General features: G+C 54.7%; 1 protein-coding gene across 1 annotated transcript; it reads left to right on the top strand.

The window, feature by feature from the left end:
• Positions 1-5,326: 5,326 nt before the first annotated feature.
• On the top strand, positions 5,327-5,953 carry LOC309411384 (GTP-binding protein Rhes-like; the record flags this gene model as incomplete). Its single annotated transcript, XM_082008008.1, has 1 exon — positions 5,327-5,953. One exon carries the CDS (start codon positions 5,327-5,329, stop codon positions 5,951-5,953), a length of 627 nt encoding a protein of 208 aa, XP_081864134.1.
• Positions 5,954-20,208: the final 14,255 nt, after the last annotated feature.

Raw genomic sequence — 20,208 nt, 5'->3', positions numbered from 1 at the left:
AATGGGGCCGAGCTGCAGGCTTTCCCTGCTCGGCGTGCCACGCACCCCACGGCGGCCCCGCCGGCAGCGGCAACAGGATCCGTCCGGTGACACGCTGTTCCAGACAGAGGCGGCACGGAGCACCACGTATGATCCATCTATGCATCAGGGAGGGCTGCGGCTCCCCTTTAAAGTGGGGGCAGAAGCCATAGCGGTTCGGATTTCTCCTCTCACCTGTTGCTAAATCAAAGGCGGTTTGGATTTAATCTCCGGGAGAGGCAGGTTTAACCCTCTCCTGTGTGGCTGGGTGTCCCCACGCCGGGGCGAGGACCTGCCTTGCCGACCTCTGATGCATCAGAGGGGGCAGGCGGGCAGCTCGCTGCCAGCCCTCCCCTCCCCTCTCCCCTTTTTGCCTGGTCTCCCATCCAGGGCTCATTCCGGGTGGGAGAAGTGATGCTTCACCCCGCGAGGCTGTTGCCGGGCCACTGCCCGCGGTGACGGGCAGCAGCTGGGGACACGCCGCCCAGCAGAGACGGTCTCGCTGGGGTTTCTCATTACTGACCGCTTCCTTCTTACCTTCTCAGCTGGAACGCCAGAAAGCCTTGCTGAAAACGCAGCTGCTCTCACGTACACCATGAATTTAACCATGGGAGGCAGAGGCACAAGCGGGTGGTGTGGGGTGAAAGCATACAGAGGGCACGGGTTGCCTTTGCTGCCTCCGAGTCCTGTTATGGGGTGCAGAGGCACGGGGTGCTGGGGCACCGGGCACCCCATCGCAGGAGTCAGCGATGTATCAGCCCCATGGGCTTCCAGAAGCTGGCCCAGACTCATGGAAACCCGACACGGTGCTGCAAACTATTTGCCACCGCATTTATAACGATGCTGCACTGCCTGCGAGCAATGGGCACGGCACACGCGCCCGTCAGCGAGGAAAGCTCTTCACCCGGCGTGTGACCGCGGTGCTGGTCCGCTCAGCACAGGCTCCCGGGGCACCGCGTCCGGGATGGAGCAATGCCCAGCACCGGCGGCTCCAGCGCCGCGCCAGAGCGCTTTGGTCCTGGCTTCCTCGGCAGCCGCTGTCCCCTCTGAACCGTGACGGCTGAGCACTGAGATACGAGCTGCCTGCAAACACGTCCAGGCGCAGCACGGGCTGTTCCTGAAGTTTGCAAATGGCCTCACCGGAGCGTGTCTCAGCGCTGCAGCGGAGCCGTGGCCGGCAGCGCAGCTGGGGAGCGCCCGGCGCGTGGGAAAGGTTTGCGCGCTCTTTTGGGTTCCCCCTCACACAATCCCTTTAAGGCACCAAACACAAGGCGTGCTAGTGAAATGAAAATGGATGTTTGTACAAGATGCTGCAAAACTTGGCAGAACATTAGGACCTTTTTTTGGGAGGGCTCAGCCCGCACCTCTGCAGCAGAGGAGCGCCGTCCCTCCTGGGCAGCTGCGTGGGCTGCTTCAGTAACAGAAGAGGCACCGCAGTGTCCCACGTCCCGGGCTGCCAGCGGAGGGAGGGGAGCGTGTTGCTTGCGCAGAGCCCAGAGTTCCTCCCATACTAGGTGCCGTTGGCTTTTTCCAGGAGCGGGGGTCCAGCTCCCTCCTCTGCCCTCGCCCCTGTGCCTCCCCGGTTCCTGCATCTGCTGCTGCTCCCCGGCTCCTCCCCGCCAGCGCGTGGTGAGAAGCAGCAGCGTACACACCGTTTCCCAGCGTTCTGTCCCAAACTGCCCTCTCCTGACGGTCGAAGGCTGCCCGGCCGGCGAGACGGGGGCTGGCCGGCATTTCAAGCTCGGCTCAGTGCTCTGCCTGAGCCCTGGCACCGGCTGGGACCCGGGGCACCATCCCTCAGCTCCCCTCGCGGCGTCCCGCCGCTCCGCGCCTTTGGCCCTGCGGAGGGCTGGCTTTGGGGTCAGGATGACCAAGACCCCTCTTGTCGCACGTCTCCAAGCGGCCCTTGCTCCAGACCTGCCTGTGGATGCCGGGGCTGGGGCTCCGCCTGCCCCAAATCCACCCCCAGCTCGCTTGTGCCCCGTGCCAGCTCCTGCCATCACCGCTGCCGTCCCTTCGTCCTTCCTCCCGCTGCCTGCACGCCTCGCTGCCAGCAGCTGGGGGCTGCCCTCCCTCCCCGCTCCCTTGCGGGCAGGTCGCTGACTCCCTCCCTCCCTCCTCGGGGCGTCACGGTCCCCTCTCCCGTGGGCGCAGCCGGGGCACGCTCCAGCTCAGCGCCGGCGGAAGCTTCGCCCTCGCCGCGCTCCAGTCCCCACGGGTGCAGCGCGTGCCCTCGGCGCGGCATCCGTCCCTCCGCCTGAATCACTAAACCCCACGGGGGACGGATCCTGGCCGCTCCCGCAGCCCAGCTGAAGCCAAAAGCCATCTCGACTCCGCTCGCCATCTCGGCGGGGCCCCACGGTCCCACGCACGGCCCAGAGGATGCAGGGCTTTTCGGTAGGACTCACCCATGAGTGTCCCCATCTCCAAGTGCCCATAAAGATCCTGTGAGTCTTTCCCTGGGGGAAACACAGGCTTTAATTATCATTTTTTCGAAAATACCTGACCCAAGCTGGCTGGTTAAGCCCTAGTTGAAAAATAGAGTATTTAAGCACATCACCCTGGACACAAAAGGCTGCAATGGAAATCACGTCGCCGCATTCATCCTTCTCTGGTCTCTTCCCTTCCTCGCACGCAGTCCCCCCGCGCTTTGCTTTCCGGCTGTCAGTGGACATAAGCTAATACGGAACGAGATATTAATGCAAAAGGCCTTTGGAAATATTCATTGCTCATCTCTTAACAAGATTACCCCCGAAATCCTCCATTGCTCTGAGGGAGATTTAAAGCCTTTCAGGCTCTCGGTAACCATAGCAGCGCGGATGTGAAAACTAAGGGGAGACAACTGATGTGAAAAATCACTGGGGACGTGCGGACAGGCTGCGTGGCTGCAGCACCGAGGCAGCGCAGCTTCTGATCCGCAACACGTTTCCTCGTCTACCGCAGCCAGGGCACATCTGCTCTTTCCAGAAACGACCCAAACTGCAGACAGCGGCAGTGATGCGACCCGCCGCTGGCTCCCGCGGCACCAGGGTCAATCTGGGAAACCCCCCACGGCTGGCGTTGCAGCTCGGAGTCTCCCAGCGTGTCCATCAGCTCAGGGCTCCTTCCCTAACAGGGCTGGTTTAGAGCCAGGATGGGGTGTTTGGAGACTGGGGTCCCCGCTCCCTCCTGCCACAGGTTCCTGCTTCACCTTGGGCATCATTTCTGCACCTGTGAGAGAGACGCTGGGTGCTGCGAGGTCGAACAGATCCATGTTTTGAGGCCCTTTGGAATGAAGTACTGGGAAAGCGAGCGGCGGCGAGGGCATCGCGCAGGCACCTCGCGAGAGCGGGCTGAGCCCTGCGGAGGAGCCTCGCCGCAGCCGGCTGGGAGGAAGCACGGGGAACGGCGTTCATCTCCTCTCTTGAAAACCCCTGTCACTATCTAAGCACAAAGAAGCATTAACCAAATTCTTTTCTAAATAAAAAAAACAAGGGGGTTGGCTTTAAACAGCTTCCAAAACTGGGGTGAGATTCCTTGTCATGCCCTGCTTCCTCGCTCTCTTCAGTTCTTCATGTGCCACCACTGAGGTCGGTGGCATGCCAGGCACCAAAACGCGATCACAGCTTCGTTCACGTGCCTAAACCCGGTGCCCTCTGCTCATCCACCCCTTCTCTGGGTTTTTGGCCCGCCGAGGTCCTATGGCCGTGCAATCGCATCTTCTGCGTCCTCAGCTCCTTCGAGCTCCCGCGGCTCGGTCCTTGGCATCGCCCTCGGGCTCTCCTCATGGCACAGTAGGTCAGTCTCTCCAGAAAGAGCTTCATGTTGGCGAGGGAAGGTGCATCGCCAGATGGTGCAAAACCCCACAGGGTGCCATGGTGTACTGGGTGTTTTTGGACGCCAGTCCCGTTAGGGACCCAACCCTCCCCTCCTCCCAGGGCGGGCTGAGCCGAGGACAGGACTCTGCTCACCCCCATGCAATCTCTTGGCTCTCCTGATAATAAGATCAGATAGATATAGGGAAAGCTGTTAACAGGGCTAAGATGTAATGATAACTGGGGAATTAAGAGACAGAAATAATTCTTGTGAAAAGGGCTTTTGAAATCAACAGAATAAATTCAGCCAGAACTGAATGCTGAAACGGTGCTTTGCTACGGCAAGAAAACCAACTGCGTTAAAACTACAAAATCTAGTCCAAAGCTACAAAAAAACACACACGCACAAATGTAGGATAAAAACTTATTTTAACCTTCGAGCAAGTTCCCTTTGTATTTGCCCTTTGCATAAATCAGCTTCCGAAACAACTCTAGCGTGCAGCCGGGGACTGCTGGGGAAACACACCCAGGCGGGGCCGCCTGCACCGCTACGAGCAAACGCGCTTCCCGAGGCGATGCCCATCCCCGCGGAGCCGGGGACCGACACACATCCCGCCTCTCCGCCCGATAAATCAACGTTCTGGGTCCCGGTTTCGCTGAAGCCGGGTGACAGTCAGCGTTCTGACCCACGACTGCTCGGCATCTGCCCGTGGAGATTGTGATGCATTGTTTTCAGGGAGATTTTATTTTCCCCTCAGGTTAAATATTTCATAAATTCACAGAATAACTGACAGCGGAACGTGGAGGTTATGACGCACGGGTTTCAGGGAGATCTTATTTTTCCCCTCAGGTCAAGTATTTCATGGGCTCAGGGAAGAGTTGGGCACGTTTGCAGCAACCCCAACTGCAAACAAGTCCCCAGCCCCAGATAAATGCAAGAAACGCCGCGGGGGACGCTGGCCAGCCCCTGCCACGTCTGGCCATGAGCCACCTAATGGGTGGGGGACCCCCACCGCGCTCCCCTGCCGCCAGCAAGCCCACGCCAAGCTAATCTCCAGGGAGGACAAAAGGGCAGGACGGCTCGCGCAGCGTGACGGCTGCGATGCTGCCGGTGCCCCGGCGCTACCGGCGGCAGCGGACGATGCAAGTGCAATGTGCAGCGTAGCGCGCTGCTCTCCAGGACTGAGCTCCGCGGATTGGCCCGGAGCGCCCCGCTCTCCTCCCTCCCTGCCCTCCCTCCTTCAGCACCCTCAGCCCACGGAGATTGGACAGCCTGGTGCCACATGGCCGAGAGGAACCAGGATAAAAGATGAGCTGGATTTGGGGGACTGTAGCGTCCGCGACAGAACAGCCGGGAGAAGTTTGCAGGGAGGTGGCACCAAACTTCCCTGGCCGCACCGAGCCGGTGCCGGGGAGGACGGACAGAGGGACGGCGGCTGGGGCTGCGGCCACCCAGGGACACTCGTGAGGTGGGCGCCAGCTGCAGAGCATCCTGTCCCCCTCTGCACCCAGCCATGTCCCTGGTGGTGAAGGAGAAGAACCACGTGCGGCTGGTCTTCTTGGGTGCCGCTGGCGTGGGCAAGACAGCCCTCATCCACCGTTTCCTGATGGATACCTTCGAGCCCAAGCACCGGCGCACGGTGGAGGAGCTGCACAGCAAGGAGTACGAGGTGAGTGGGGCCACGGTCAAGGTGGAAATCCTGGACACCAGCGGCAGCTACTCCTTCCCGGCCATGAGGAAGCTCTCGATCCAGAACAGCGACGCTTTCGCCCTGGTCTACGCCGTAGACGACGCCGAGTCCTTCGAGAGCGTCAAGAGCCTGCGGGAGGAGATCCTGGAGGTGAAGGAAGACAAGTTCCCTCCCATCGTGGTGGTCGGCAACAAGGCGGAGAGCGGCAGCGAGCGGCGGGTGCCGTCGGAGGACGCCCTGTCGCTGGTGGAGCTGGACTGGAACAGCCGCTTCGTGGAGGCGTCGGCCAAGGACAACGAGAACGTCCTGGAGGTCTTCAGGGAGCTGCTGCAGCAAGCCAACCTGCCCAGCCGGCTCAGCCCCGCGCTCTGCAAGAGGAGGGAGACGTTGCCCAAGGAGCAGGCGCTGAGGCCTCCCATGAACAAGACCAACAGCTGCTCGGTGTGCTGAGCCGGCCGCGTGGGGCCGGGTGGCTGGAAACTCAGGTGGGCTGCGTGGGGAGAGGCACTGCCTTGGCCAAAACCAACCTTGCTGCCTCCCACCCCTTCCCCCCTCTTCCCCACCCAGCCCGCCGGGACCGGTGAGAGTTGGAGACGACAAGTAGGAGGGACCTGGAAGGGATGCTGGTTGCTGGAAGGGCGCGGGGAAGAGGGCGAGATCTTAGAAAGGCGGGAGGCGAACCTGGGAAACCGCCGTCGGTCAGCCGGCACGTTGCATCTGTGCCATGGTGAGCTGGCAGGCAGGCAGGCAGGCAGGCAGGCAGGCAGGCAGGCAGCTCCTCCCGTGCTAGGAAAGGGGGACAAACAACGGTCTTTGGTGCGTGCATCAGAATGCAGATGCGGGCATCCGTGCAGCTGCATCGCACCCGCCGTGCCGCTCCCCCGGGTCTCGTCCGGGTCCTGTGTCACCTCGCCCCCAGCGCTCGCATGTGCAACCTCCTGGCGCGGCTGCCGTTACGACAGATCCGGCGTCCAAAGTAGTTTTGGTTTGTACCTTGGCATAGAGCATGCGATAGGACAGTCTATGCATCTCTTTGGTTTTCTCTTTCCCTTTTTTCTTTTTTTAAGCATACCCAATAAAGACGTTGCGAAGTGGAGCTGGAAAACGTCTGGCTTGCTTTCTCCCGTGCTTCAAATGCTGCAGTGCCTGGTATCAGTGTTTTATGCCCAGACCCCTTATCATTGCGTTTGCTTTCCCTCCTCCGTGCTCCATCCTTACCTGGAGCGTCCTGGCACTGGTGGAGCCTTCCCAGCTCCTCCAGCCTCCCCTGGCAGTGCCAGGACATTCGGTGTTATCATCTTCCTGACGACTGAGCCACTAAAGTTTTTACCGAGCATGGGTAACTAAAAATAAAAGAGCTCTTCTCACGTCTGAGTACAGAAAAGAACAACAGCCATTAAAAGACAGCTGATCCGCTGAAATAAAAACCATAAACACATTAAAAGGAGATGGGACAAGGGTGGGAGCAGAGCACAGAAGGGCAGCATTTGCCGCGCTTTAGCGTGCACTGCACTGGTTTACTCTCCCCTCACACAGCCCCTCCTTGCTGTAACGAGCTTTTAACCTGCTCAGCAGCCGCACAAACACGATAAAGAAAGAGAAATAAAGCTTGGTGGATTAAAGAGTCATCTGGACACCAGGGAGCCGGGCAGTTTGGGGTCCCCAGCTTTCAGAAGCCCAGCTCTACAGCATGGTGTGCTGCCCAGCCCGGACAGGCAGCGTGATGCAGGATCGCACCCAGTGATCCCAGCCCCTTCCCAACCTGTGCAGAGGAGAAGGTGCCGGCAGGGAGAGCCCAGCCTCCCCGTGGGCACCCCTCACTGCGGCACCCCACTGCCACATCCCTGTGGGCACTGGTTCGACGATGGCGACCTCCGGGCAGGCAAAATCCTTGTCCCGGAGCCCGGTGCAGGATGATGCTGGGGAGCAGGCAGCGGGAGGGCAGGCAGCGGGGAAGGCAGGCAGCGGGAGGGCAGGCAGCGGGAGGGCAGGCAGTGGAGACGGCAGGCAGGCTCTGACAGGACCCGCTGCTGCCGGCCAGGGCTGTCGTGGGTCAGGGTGCCCTCACTGCTCTCGGGCTCGCAGCCACGTGCCTCATGCTGCCGCCGCGATGCTCTGCGAAGGCGTGCGGCCGCTCCTCGCCCAGCGCCGCGGGGACACGCAGAGCAGCTCAGGGCAGAGCCACTTCCTGGGGAAAATGGGGCTCCGGCCTGGAGGAAACAAAATAGGAAGAAAGTTCACTTTCGGCAGCTGACCCAAGGTGGTGGCACCCTGCCCGCGACGTGACGGGCGAGACGGATGCAACCAGAGGTGATGCTGCACCTTGGCTGTACCCACCACCCGGGCCACCCCGGCGCGGCCAGCGGGGACGGGACCGTCCCTGCCAGCGCTGCCCACGCTCAGCCCTGACCAGGGGTGACCTGGCCGTCGTGCGGCACCTCCCGGCCGGAGCAGTGATTCCTGCCTTGATGACCCGACCTCTCCCGGATTAGCCAGCCCTGCAGGAGTTTCACAACTTGCAGGGGGGGTTAGGTTTTGGTTTTGTTGTTTTAGAGCAGGGTTATGCTAGAATCAGGAGCACTAAGCCTTTTGTTTCACAGTATTATGCTAAAATCAAAAGCTCTTTGCAGCGTAAAATTAGGAAGCTGGGACGAGTAAGGCTGCCAGCAAGCCCCCTCCTGTGCAGTGTCCTGCGTGTTTTCATCCATGATACGGACTGGAAATGACTCCTTATCTCTAGAGTGTCCCAGCAGCCTCCCCACACAGAGCCCCCCGGAGCCGCCATAGAGACTCCCCTGTGCCCCACCGCTGGCTTCCCTGGGCAGACCAATAACCCCCGGGTGCTTCAGGACCCCCGCTCCCAGCCAGCCCCGGCCCAAGACCTGTGGGGTACAACGGCTCCTGGTGCAGAGATGCTGACCGAGATGCTGGAGCTGCAGAAGATGCAGAAACGGAGATGCTGGAGGTGCAGAAGCTGTGGACCGAGGTGCTGGAGGCGCAGGGACCCTCTCAGGGGACCCACCTCCAGATGCCCCTGCAGCTACTGGGCTCCAGCACTGCGTGGAGCCATTGGAGGAGCTCACCCTGCAGCACATGCCACACTCCCAATGCCGGGCTGCGATATACAGCCCCACCGCGGCTCCACCAGCGGGCGGGGGGGGGTGTCCCCCGGGGCCGCCCACTCCCCACGGGGGAGCTGGGCTGCGGTGCTGCTGGGGTGGAGGGCAGCGCTCCCCAACCTTTCCGCCCTTCGCCTGCACCCCCCGCTGTGGCATTGCGGGTCTGGGGTTTTTTTGCAACACTCACAAGAAATCCTGGTGCGGGGGGGGGCTGCTCGGCCGCGGGTACGCACAGCTGCCCCGCTCGGACGAGGGGTTGGTGCGCTTCGGCCATGGGGGCACGTGGCATGGAAGCTGGGGCTTGCAAGCGTTTGCCATGCGTTTGGATGTCATCTCCCCATGGCTCTGAGCAGGGCGCAGGGCAAGGCAGAGCAGCCGGGAGCCTGAGCCCCGGCAACCTGCGAGGCACCGCGTGCGGCCGCGGGACGGTTGCGGAATAGCCGTAATACCAAAATGCAAGTAAAGCAGTGTGGAAAGAGCCCTTGGGGCCTGTCCCAGAGGAGCGACCCGTGACGGACGCAGCGCTGCCCTCCGAGGCGGTGTGAGCCCTACCCCGCTCTCAGCCTGCGCGGATCGGCGTGCTGCAGCTCCAGCAGCGCTTCTCCCGCACCAGAGCGGGGCGGGAGGCGACCCCACTGCAAACGTGCAGAGTGAGGTTAAAAATAGGCAGGTCCCGTGTCTCATGGCCTGAGGCGTGGGTGTGCAACCCGTGGTCAGCCTCTGCTTTAGCAGAAAAATGCAGCTAAGGGCACTCCCAGGGTGGCTGGGTCTTGCAGGGGTGGTAAAGCCCGACTAGGGGCTAGAGCTGTGGTACCTGTGTCTCCGCACAAAGTGATGCGGTGGAGAACTAAGCGTCTGCGGCTCTTTTTCTTTCAACAAGCAGCAACAAAGGAAATGGCTTTTCTTTCCCAGACACCAAGCACAGCCACTGAACATGGCATACCTGCAGCATGGGAAGCCGAGCCCGGGGGACGGCACGCGAGCACAGACGGAACGTGTGATAGACCGAGCCGTGCGGACGTTGGCTCCAGCTGTCCCTGCAAACATCCCACAGGCACATACCTGATGAGAGGAGCAAAATGTGCCCTCCTCTGCTTCCCCTCCCAGGAGGAGAGGGCAGATGCTTCGTGCTTGGGCTTCAGGGGAAAGCCTGGGGATCCATGCAAACATCCATCCGGGTCCCCCCCGGCTCGGCTCTGCCCTGACACGCTCGGTTGGCCCCAGCAGAGCTGTGGGCACAGAGGAGTTAACTCTAACCCCGGGCACCTGCAGCCTGGGGTGCTTCTCTGGGGTCAGGGGAACAGCAGACAAGGGGCTCTCGCCTCCAGAGCAGCTTCCTGAAGCCCTCCAGCACGCAGGAGATCCAGCATGTAGAGGGGAAGATCCCTGTGAAGGTGGCCCAGGGGAAGCCAGGGGCAGCCGGGGGCTGAGGTGACATCGTCTCCGTCAGTCATGTGCCGGAGGCTGCTGCATCGCCCTGGGCGCTGGATCCAGGGAAAAGCCTTGGCCCCCAGCGAGCTGCACACAGGCACGACAGGATGGCACCGCAGGCAGCAGCAGCGCTCGATCTCCCCATCCCATCTGTGGGACCGGAGAGGTTTCATCACGCTGGTCCTCTTAGTTATCAGCTGCGGTTTAAATTTGGGTTGGTTTTTCAGAGGTGGGCTGTTATGTCCATGTGTAGAGGGTCCCTGGTACTGGGGAAGGGAGATGCTCTGCTGGGGGCAGCAGTGTGGGGGGACAGCAGGACAAGGGCACGGGGTCCCTGCCCCTGTGGGGTGACCGTGGGGAAGTCGCTCTCCCTTCACAGGGCTGCTCTGTAAATCACAGCCCCTCGGGAGCAGCGAGGTCTGTGCCGGGACACACACCACTTCCCGGTGCCGCCCTGCCTGGTGCTGAGGTCTCTGGTGCTGCTTTTCTACAAAAAAACATTGCCGTGAACGTGACCCATCCACGTGCAGAACCAAGGGCTGCTCTTTCCATCCCCCAAAATACCAGAAAGATCTGGAACATCTTTCCACCGCAACTCTTTTCTTTCCCTTCCCTCTGCCCTCCTCTTCCCTCCGTTAGACCATTTTACTCCAGTTGCCTCCAGAGCAGACGCCAGCCCTGTCCTCACGCTCACCCACGTCACCCCCCCGGAGAAGAGCTCCGTGTGCTCCCTCCTGTTCTGTTCCACATCACGTAGCACTTCCCATCAAACTGCCACGAGATGCTCCCGCTTAATTTGTGTACACAAACAATCAGGGAGAATCAAGACGTCGCCCGCGAGAGCCGCACGCCAGCGCCAGCCCAGGGCGCCCGCTGCGAGGCCGCCGCGTGTCTAATTGGTGCTGGCTGCTGCAGTTTGCTCAGGTCTTGATTGATGTAAAGCTGGGGCACAAACACTTAAACCAAGGACACCGAATGAGAAAGCAAAACATTTTAAAAGGAAAAGCGGCACTTAGTCGTTGGGGATATAATTAGCCGTATTTGTCTTTAGGGCCTTTTCGCTAAGCGAGGCTCAGCACCAAGGAAAACAAGCCGATGTGCTAAGTGCTCCGGAAAGAGCAAACCCGCTGCCCTCACATCACACCAGCCCCATGAGGGCTCTCCCAGCCCGTCCCGCAGCAGGGTCGGTCCCGGCAGCGTGGCTGGGATTCAGCTGGTGCCCGGCTGTGGGGGCTGCAGGAACAGAATCACAGACTCACGGAATGGTTTGGGCTGGAAGGGGCCGTTAAAGGCCATCTCGTCCAACCCCTGCCATGAGCAGGGACATCTGCAACCAGAGCAGGTCGCTCAGAGCCCCGTCCAACCTGAGCTGGGACGTTCCCAGGGATGGGGCATCCACCACCTCTCTGGGCAACCTGGGCCAGGGTTTCACCACCCTCGTTGGCAAAAATTCCTTCCATCTATCTAGTCCAAATCTGCCCTCTTTTAGTTTAAACCCATCACCCCTTGTCCTGTCGCAACTGGCCCCGCTGAACAGTCTGTCCCCATCTTTCTTCTAAGCCCCCTTAACTACAGGAAGGCCGCAGGAGCAGCACCCTTCCGTGGTTTCGGGCTAACACCCAGGACAGGGTGCCCACTCCCCGACGCTCGCCCTGCACTTGCGGGGTGGCCAGTCGCGGGCAGCCCCTCGCAGGCGCCGCTTGCCCCGTCCGGCAGCCCCTCCAGCAAGGCAGCCCCTCCGTCGTCCCCCGTCGATCTCAAGTTCCTTCCAAGCATGGGATTTAAAAAAAAAAAAAAAAAAAAAAAAAAAAATTTTATATATATAAAAAGACCGATTCAAGCCCCTTTTGGGAGTAGAGCCTGGCATGCAGGCGTGACCCACGGCGCTGCCCCCACGGCGCTGCCCCCACGGCACGCGCCCCGTGGGGCGGGGGCTGCTGCCCCGGCCGGTGCGTGCTCAGAGCGATTCGCTGCCACCATCTCCTGGGAGAGAGTGGGAATTACAGCCCAGGACATTTTGTAAAAGGAAAGGGCTTCCTCCCACCCCCCACCCGCAAGGGACGGTCTAAGTCGTGTGTGTCCGTCCCCCCGTCCCCCCTCCCCATTTTCATGAGAAGGGAGGGGACGGCCGGGACGAGCGTTGCTGCTGCTCCGCAGGGCTGCGCGAATCACGCACCGTGTTTTGGCCCGAGTGCGCGGCAAAGGCGGGGGGAGGGCGGGGGGGGGGGGGGGCACGGCCGCTGACACGCGCTTTTGGTGACGCCCGAGCGACTGAGACCCGCTGCAGCGGTTCTGCGCGGGACGCCCCGCCCCGGCGTTTCGGCTCTTCCCGAGAAGCGGGTTCAGTCTGCGGAACCGTGTACGCGAGAGACAATTGTCCCGGGTACACGCGAGACAATTGTCACCCTGCAGCGCCTGGGGAGCGCGCGGTGGGCCAGCATAAATACTACTCTTGCCGTGAGCTCTTTGGGGTGCCCCGTGCTCGCCTGCACCCCTTTAACCGCCGCCCCGCCCCGCAGAGCCCCCGGGTTTCTTGCCCGGATAAAACAGAGCGCAAGAGCCGCAGGCCTTGCCGAGGAATTGCAAAGGGCATTTACAGGACTTGGCCTTTTAATTGACAGCTGGACGGACGGGGACGAGCGTGCAGGACTTCGCTCGACACAAAGGCTTTTCAAGATCAACGGCCCCTTTTAAGAGCCTGAACTCGCCCATGAACACCCGAGTTCGTGCCCTGCCGCCGAGCACCCAGGCGGCCTCCAGGAGAGACGACGTAAGCTCCCAACTGCTCACCCCTTAATAAAACGGGGCCGCTGGTCCGGGCGGGCAGGGAGTGGACGAGTGGGGTTTGTTCGCCCGCCACGGTCGTGCCACAAGCAGCGAAAGGGCAGCGCCTCTCCCCGCCGAGCCCCGGAAAGGCAGACGGGCTTCTGGTGCCGAAGGGGCCGGCAGCGTCTCCAAAAAGGCAGGAATCTCCACTCTACGCAGTGTCTTCCCAGCTTTTCCCTACAGCTCCGCTCGTCCCTGTTAAGGCCCTAGCCCTTCATCACAGGGCAGCAAAATCCAACCTTCTAACCAGCAGGGAGAAGCTGAGATGCTGAAAAGCGATGACCACAAACTTCTGGCCTCTGCCATGATGCACGGTAAAAGACTGGATAAATCCTCTAACCTGGGCATTTCTTCTGTCTCAGGTCCCGTATGGGACAGAAGCCGGACACACAGCTGGTGCCTCTGTGGTCCTACCACTGACTACAAAACAGCAAAAGCATCAACGACTTGTGAAGCCGGGTGGAATACTGCGATTTAAATGCCCTACTGTAATGACAAGAACACTAGCGACAACCCCATTTGGAAAATGAGGTCGCTGGCCTCCTAGCCTTGTTGAAGGTCCAAGGAGACTTCTTCAACCATTTTCCTCTCGGCTCGCTTCGGAGAAGTCTCCCTTTCTTCTCAGCTACAGATAGTGCCCACCGTGGTAAATCTCCAATGTCTTAGAATACCCAAATTCTATAAAAGATATTTAAAAATCAGTGTTTGAACTATTACTAAGTGTAAAGATCAACATCTTTACTTGGAGGTGACTATACCAGAAGACACAATCTCTCACCTATGTACTAGACCCTGTTATTTTGGGATACTTTCTCTTCCCTTTCCTCTTCCTCCTGCCTCGGTCCAGACAAAAGCAAAACGTATTTGCTTAAATCTCATATTATGAGGGTTTAGTGCTTAATCTCCACTAAATGATGAACAGAGCGTTCTGCTGCAGACAAAGTATTAAACTTTAGTCTGCATCAACCCCAGTTTTAGTCTCCAACGGTCTGTACTCGAAAGCGGCACCGAGGGGTGTCCGAGGCCCCGTGCTGGGCTGGTGTCACTGGTTCGCTTTGCTGGTCCCGAGCGCTCAGCTTCACTTCTTGCAGCCGTGTTTCAGAGAAGCCCCAGGAAAAGGTATTTTTTCAAAGATGCTGAAGCACCCTGGGGGGAATGATTTCAAAACTGCTTCCAACTACACTCCCATCCAGGTTATTGTGTGACCTGTAATTTACAAACGAAACAGGCAGCAAAAAGCTTAAAAAGCAATTCAGGAAGACAGCACAGAAACATGGAGTAACCATGCTGACAAGCGAGAAATAAAGGATATTAAACTAACACAGTAAGTTGGACGTAGCTTTAGAACCACCTTACTGCATGCTCACGTTTACGTATTGATGCTATAAAGCCAGAGCTATCGGGGAAAAGCAGTTTGTTGGGGGTTTTTTGTGTGTGGGTTTTTGGTTTTTGGTTTTTGTTTTTTTTTTAATTTGAGCAGTTTCCAGCTATTTCAGAAATGACACTCACCCTACAGAGTAACTAGATCCTTGCACGCGTCCTTCCAGCCCCGTCCCCGGGCTCTCCGCCCCCCGCGCCAGCTTGCCTTTTCACCCGCTGCATCCCACCTTCGGCGCTGCACACGTGGACACCTCGGGAAAATGCGACTCTCCCCACCCCGGCAGGTTTTTGGGAACTATTCAGCGGCAAAAGCATCCTAAGGTACTGGGAGCTGTTTGCCAGCGAGGGCTCCTGCTGCGCTCGTACTTCTGAACCTGTGATCACTCCAGAAAAGACAGAGAAAAGGGCTGCTTAGCTACGGGGAATAAAGGCTGTCCCTCTAACGTATGGCAGGTATTACAGACTCGTGCTGAACCCCCCACCGGGCACAGGGATTGTATTTCTAAGTATATATAGACACATATACCTATAGACTTCACCCTGGTAGAACCTGGCAGTTCTTTACCTGCAGAATAATCATCTCCTCTGCCTTTATGAGTTTTCTGTCATCTGGAGGGAGAGAAGGGTTGGGAAGGAGACGGGCATGTGCCAAGAAAAGGCAGGAAAAAGGGGTCAAAAGTGGGTCTTGAAATCAGATAAAATAAAGAAAAACCTGTTTTTTTCTTGCTCCTTACTGTGGGGTGCAGACAGTAAAACATAATTGCAAACCATGAATATTGTAGCCGAAACAAGGACACCTACTGCTGAAGTGGAAAGAGAATCTGCTCCTTTCCAACACCATCAGTAACACACGTCTTTAGTCTGCTTGAATAAATGTTTTTCAGCAGCAATTGAGAATAAAGTAAGATAAATCAAGAAGTGGGCAAAGGATCCAGGAGATAAAACTACAGAGAAACCATAGAGGAATCTGCCACCGTTTTTAATATTATCAAGTCCACTCCCCCGAACAAAATGAACACTTAAAACAATAAACTATTTAATAATTAACTCAGGACAGACTACAGGCAGCTCGCAGATGGGGGAGAAGTTTCTCACCAGGAGTCAGCAGCCTCACAGCTAGTTCAAGGCAAGCCACCTTTACTAATAATAATATTTATTGAAAGCAAAGCAATCTTCCAGCTTATTGTGTTTTATAACATTTTAATAACCCTGAAATCATGACTGCACTGGGACCACGTTTTCATCAGAGAAAATTTACAAGCAACTCGTTTCCAATGCATCCGACAGTAAAAAACAAACACCGGGGGCACACACAGGACAAAGTGTCATATTCATTTCTAATGAAGCACTTTTTCATTAGAGAGAAGAAAACGGTGGGAGCGCGAGGGATTTAAAATGGTCAACTTGACTGTCTTTGCACAGGCTGGATTGGCCGTTAGAGGATGGAGTCTGGCAACTTGCAGCAAGCAATAGTTAACCTGAGAGATTGGGTGTATCCGCTGGAGGAAGACACCTAGACCCCACTAGAACATGGGCACGTTAGTCGTCCGTCCTCCCTCAGGAAAGCTACAATGTGGATGAGTGGTGGAGGTGCCTCTCCCAAATTCCAAGAGCACACGTGCATTACTGGAAGAGACCCCTTGGGAACGAGGGGGAATGTGAGAGGACAAAAGTTAGGCTGCTCCCGTAGACGTTAAGGTTTCACGGGTACGTTACCGCCTTCGAAGCAACACAAGGACCTGGGTGAAACAGTCCAAGAGACCTGCAGGGAGCTAAAATCGTCCTGTGCGGTCCGTGGACGGGCCCATGGTCTCCTTTGATTCCCGCTAAAGATAACATCGTGACTCACAGACATTTCCAGACATTTACGGAGCTGTCGTTTACCTCGGGGTTTGGCGGGGAACGCGGGGTACGCCAGGCATCCGTACAGTTACAGACAGAGTTCGTTTGAGCTCGATATCCGCTTTTTCAGAACTCCCCTTCCCTGAAACTGGCTACGCAGGACGTGAGCAGAGATTGTACATTCAGCATCAATACAGCGATACAATTGGTACACCTGTCATCTGTACAACGCGCGGACTCCAACAGACATTTAGCAGCAGTTCATATACAACGTCAGGACATGAGCCTACAGGCCACCGTGGCCATCTCTGATCCGGTGTCACAGGTACGCTCCACACTATAGCTGCCCATAACCCAAATCCTAAAGGGCTTTTCAATTCCATTTCCAGACTCTTCCGACTCCAGTAATTCTTAACATATACAGATATCCATATACATTTTTTTTTTAATTAAAATGCTCCTTCACATACACAATCATATATTGAGTTATCAAGAACAATAATATATTTTTGGAGCAGAATAGCAAAACGATCTGCTCTGCCAGCGCCACCCACAAACTAGACAAGTAACTAAGAAGAAGTTTGACAGTTTCAGACCACTTAGGAAAGAGAAAATTCTCTCGGCCTAAAGACGGGGGAGCCATGCAGTGCAAGTGCTATGGAGGATACAGTAAATGCAATATACAGAACAACACAAATTGTTAGAAATGTTTTCTTGTAAAGCTTCTGGAGCCATACGGAGAACCCTTATTGTCAGGAGCTATCTTTACAACTTCAGAAATACCAGATAGCATTAAAGCAGAAAGGAGTATGACACTGAAAATAAAAAAGAGCCACGCAAACACTAAAGATTGATTTTGGCCAAAAGCTGTATTTCTTTTGATATACCAGGGGAGATACTAAATTTTAAGAGTGCATCTGATTTACAAAAAGCCATCTCTGCCAACCTTATGGAAGACAAAAGCTCTCCTTAGCTAAAGCATCCGACTCTAATGGACGTCGGTGTCTAGGCAAACAAAACCCAGGGACGCTGAAACTGAAAGCCCTCCTTGCCAAGGCAAAAACACCCCAACAGCGTGCAAACCAACCAAAAAAACAAGGAAGGAAAAGAGAAGAGACGGCAACTCTAGGAGTTCCATTACAAACACATGGAAGAGAAAAAGAAAAAAAACAGGACATGGGAGGGGAAACAGTTCACAGTAAAAAACAACCGTGGCAACAGCTGCGCACCTCTGGGGCGGTATCGGCAACAAAATCGGCAGACCGGGCTTCGGACGGGCCACGTTAGCTATTTAGGCAACAGAAGTTACCCCCAAATCTAGATTTGGTAATATTTAACTGTCTCGTTACCTACCAGCAAACCGCAAACTCTCAAGGGTTGCTTGGGGTCCCCCCGCCCCACGGGTCTCTACCAAAGGTGGTTTAGGGCAGAGCAGCGAGGGCGGGGGGGCCGCGGGCGCGGCGCGGGGCACCGCGGGGCTGCCAACCGCTTCCCTGCCACACCAGGTCTTCGCCTGCGGGAACGTTCTCTCTCCAACGACTCGGCGGAGCGAGTCTCGCCGTACGAAGTCGGCCCCGCCGGAGGCGGCCTGGGACCGCGCCTGCTGTAAACCCGCTCTCAGTGTGGATCACCTCCACGCCACCAAGAGGTAAAGAACCGGTTTTACGGAGCTGGGAGGAGAACATAAGCTCGACTTTAAAGGGAGACGGAACAAGTTTGGGTCTCTCCACGAACCTGCTGCGATTCACCTCCTACGCCTAATGTTAGCCGCCGTAAATATCTCCCTTGTTTTCAAAACCTGAAAGGCCAAACGTGAAAATATTTTGGTGTTTCTACCCTATTTTATCTACGGGCTATTTGCCCATCTCATAAAATTCAGTGGAACTGGCAATTTAGAGCCAGAGACATCCAGGTCCAGAAAACGGGAGGCAAGAGGGTGACTGAACGGTAGAGCTAGAGAGGAGCCTTCAGCCTCCAGCCTCGCAGTATTCCAAGTGTTAACGACTCATCTACGAGATTACTGAAGACGTGAAGAAATGAGAAAAACATAATTCTAACAACAACAACAAAAAAAAGATTACTGCTTTTTATGCAGCACTCTTGGGTGCGACATGCAAAGCGTTCTGGGACAAGCTTATGAGAATGCCATCACCAACAAGCACAGGTTCAAAGTGCGTGACTACGCTTACAGGAGTGATTTGCCTGGCTGTACATGTAATTCTCATTAGTATTGAAAGAGCTGAACTTCTTCCATGAAATCCCTTACAGATGTAAATTTTTTTTACATTTTCTTTTTTCAGTATCCCCTGCATAAAAGAAAAATACGCATTATTTGAACAGCCAAGAAAAAACTGCAATTTATTAAGTTTCAAAGAATCTTCGTACTCTTGAAAGCAACTTTCGGTGCATGTTCTTTAACAATCACATTCTATGAGGAGAATAAACATTAAAAGCCACAATTGTTTTTTTCTTAAATCTCAGAGTTACAGACATCTTTAATCCAAAAGGAAAGGCAAAAAAAAAAAAAAGAAAAAAAAAGAAAAAAAAAAAAGAAAAAAGCCCCAAACCAAACCCCCACCCCCCAAACCCTTAAACAGAAATTTTCATTCCCAATTTTAAAGTATCAGGAGTTTTTCTACAACTCAATGCTAAACTTCAGCATGGAAAATTGTATGTAAACACGCACATACACACATACATATTTTATATAAGCATGTGTGTGTGTATATATATATAAAATATATATATGTAGGAGGCGTGTAATGGCAATGAGATGCAATTACTCTGAGGAAAGGTTATTCAGCTAAATACACTACTAAAACTTCAGAAAAAAACAAGTCTTGAACCCAGTTTGTGCATAGTTCATGATCCTCTATAAAACCAGCTTTTGTTAATTTGCAATCTTGCAGGACCCTTTAAATTTGATAAAACCATTAAAAAGCTAATCTTAAAAAAAAAAAAGTAAAAGAAAAGGAAAAAAAAAAAGTAATGCACAAGTTTCCTGATCCAAGCAGGCAGGGAGCACAATGTTCATATAATTTTTAAAACATACTTGAAGTGTATGTTATTCCATTGTCTTTCTTCCTTTCAAAACAATCAAAAACATTGATCTTTTTTTAAACATAAAGCGATTTTTTTAATATATAAAGCACTCTTCAAACATCTATTTCTTTTGAGTCCATTATTTGGTAAATATGTAACTGCTACACATTAGATTAGGTATTTTCTTCTTTCTTACTGTCTTTTTTTATTTTATTTTGTTTTTTAATAATATCTTCAGTGCTAGGAGTTGGGTTTTAAAAATACATGAAATGGTGTGGAGTTGCTCCTCGGGAAACCCGGCTTTCCTGAGACATCTTCCACCATGTGCAAGATAGTGATCACAAAGTTTTCGCCACTTTGACGAAGAGGAGGAAAACAACAACAAAAATAGTACACAGCAATGGCCAAAGAAAAGAATAATACAACACTGTTCAATCCCAGAGCTCTGAAGTAGCATATCTTCATTCTGAAAATAGTTTTCTTTACGATGGAAGTCTTTTTTTTTTTTCTTTTTTTTTTTTTTAATTCCTTTTTTATTTTAAAGTTTGAAGGAGAAAAAAAGGTCTGTAAACAGGTGGGAGCCAAAACTCCAGGCTCCTCCAAAAGCAGTCAAAACCTATGTCCAAGTGCTTGTTTCTGTTCCTGCTTGCAAGGGAACTATCCACTCTTTACAATTATCTATGGCCACAGTTCAACAAGAGTATTTTTTTTTAAACTTTATATTCCGAATGGAAAAATGGTGCAATACTCCGGTAATAATTTTCTTGCATTAGTCCACAATAAAAAGCCGCTAAAGGTAGATATACATATTATTCTCCAGAGATACACACTGTAATTTTTAAAATGCGATAAGAGTCCTTGAGTAAACATTTACACGTGAATTGTCGCCGGCCCCTTCTATCAGTTTCTTTCTTTTTTTTTTTGTTTGTTTGTTTTTTTTTTTTCTCCATTTTTCTTTTTAACATTATAGGATTAGCTACAAGAAGGGCTGCGGACACTCAGTGCAAAGTTAGAAGCTAATAACAATTAAACATTTGACCAATGAGCAAATAAAAAGCATATACT

The sequence above is a fragment of the Phaethon aethereus genome (genome assembly GCF_964289735.1).
Source record: "Phaethon aethereus genome assembly, chromosome: 18".
In the NCBI taxonomy this organism is placed as follows: domain Eukaryota; kingdom Metazoa; phylum Chordata; class Aves; order Phaethontiformes; family Phaethontidae; genus Phaethon; species Phaethon aethereus.
Note: the sequence above shows the minus strand (reverse complement) of the source record. Positions and strands in the feature narration are given on the sequence as shown.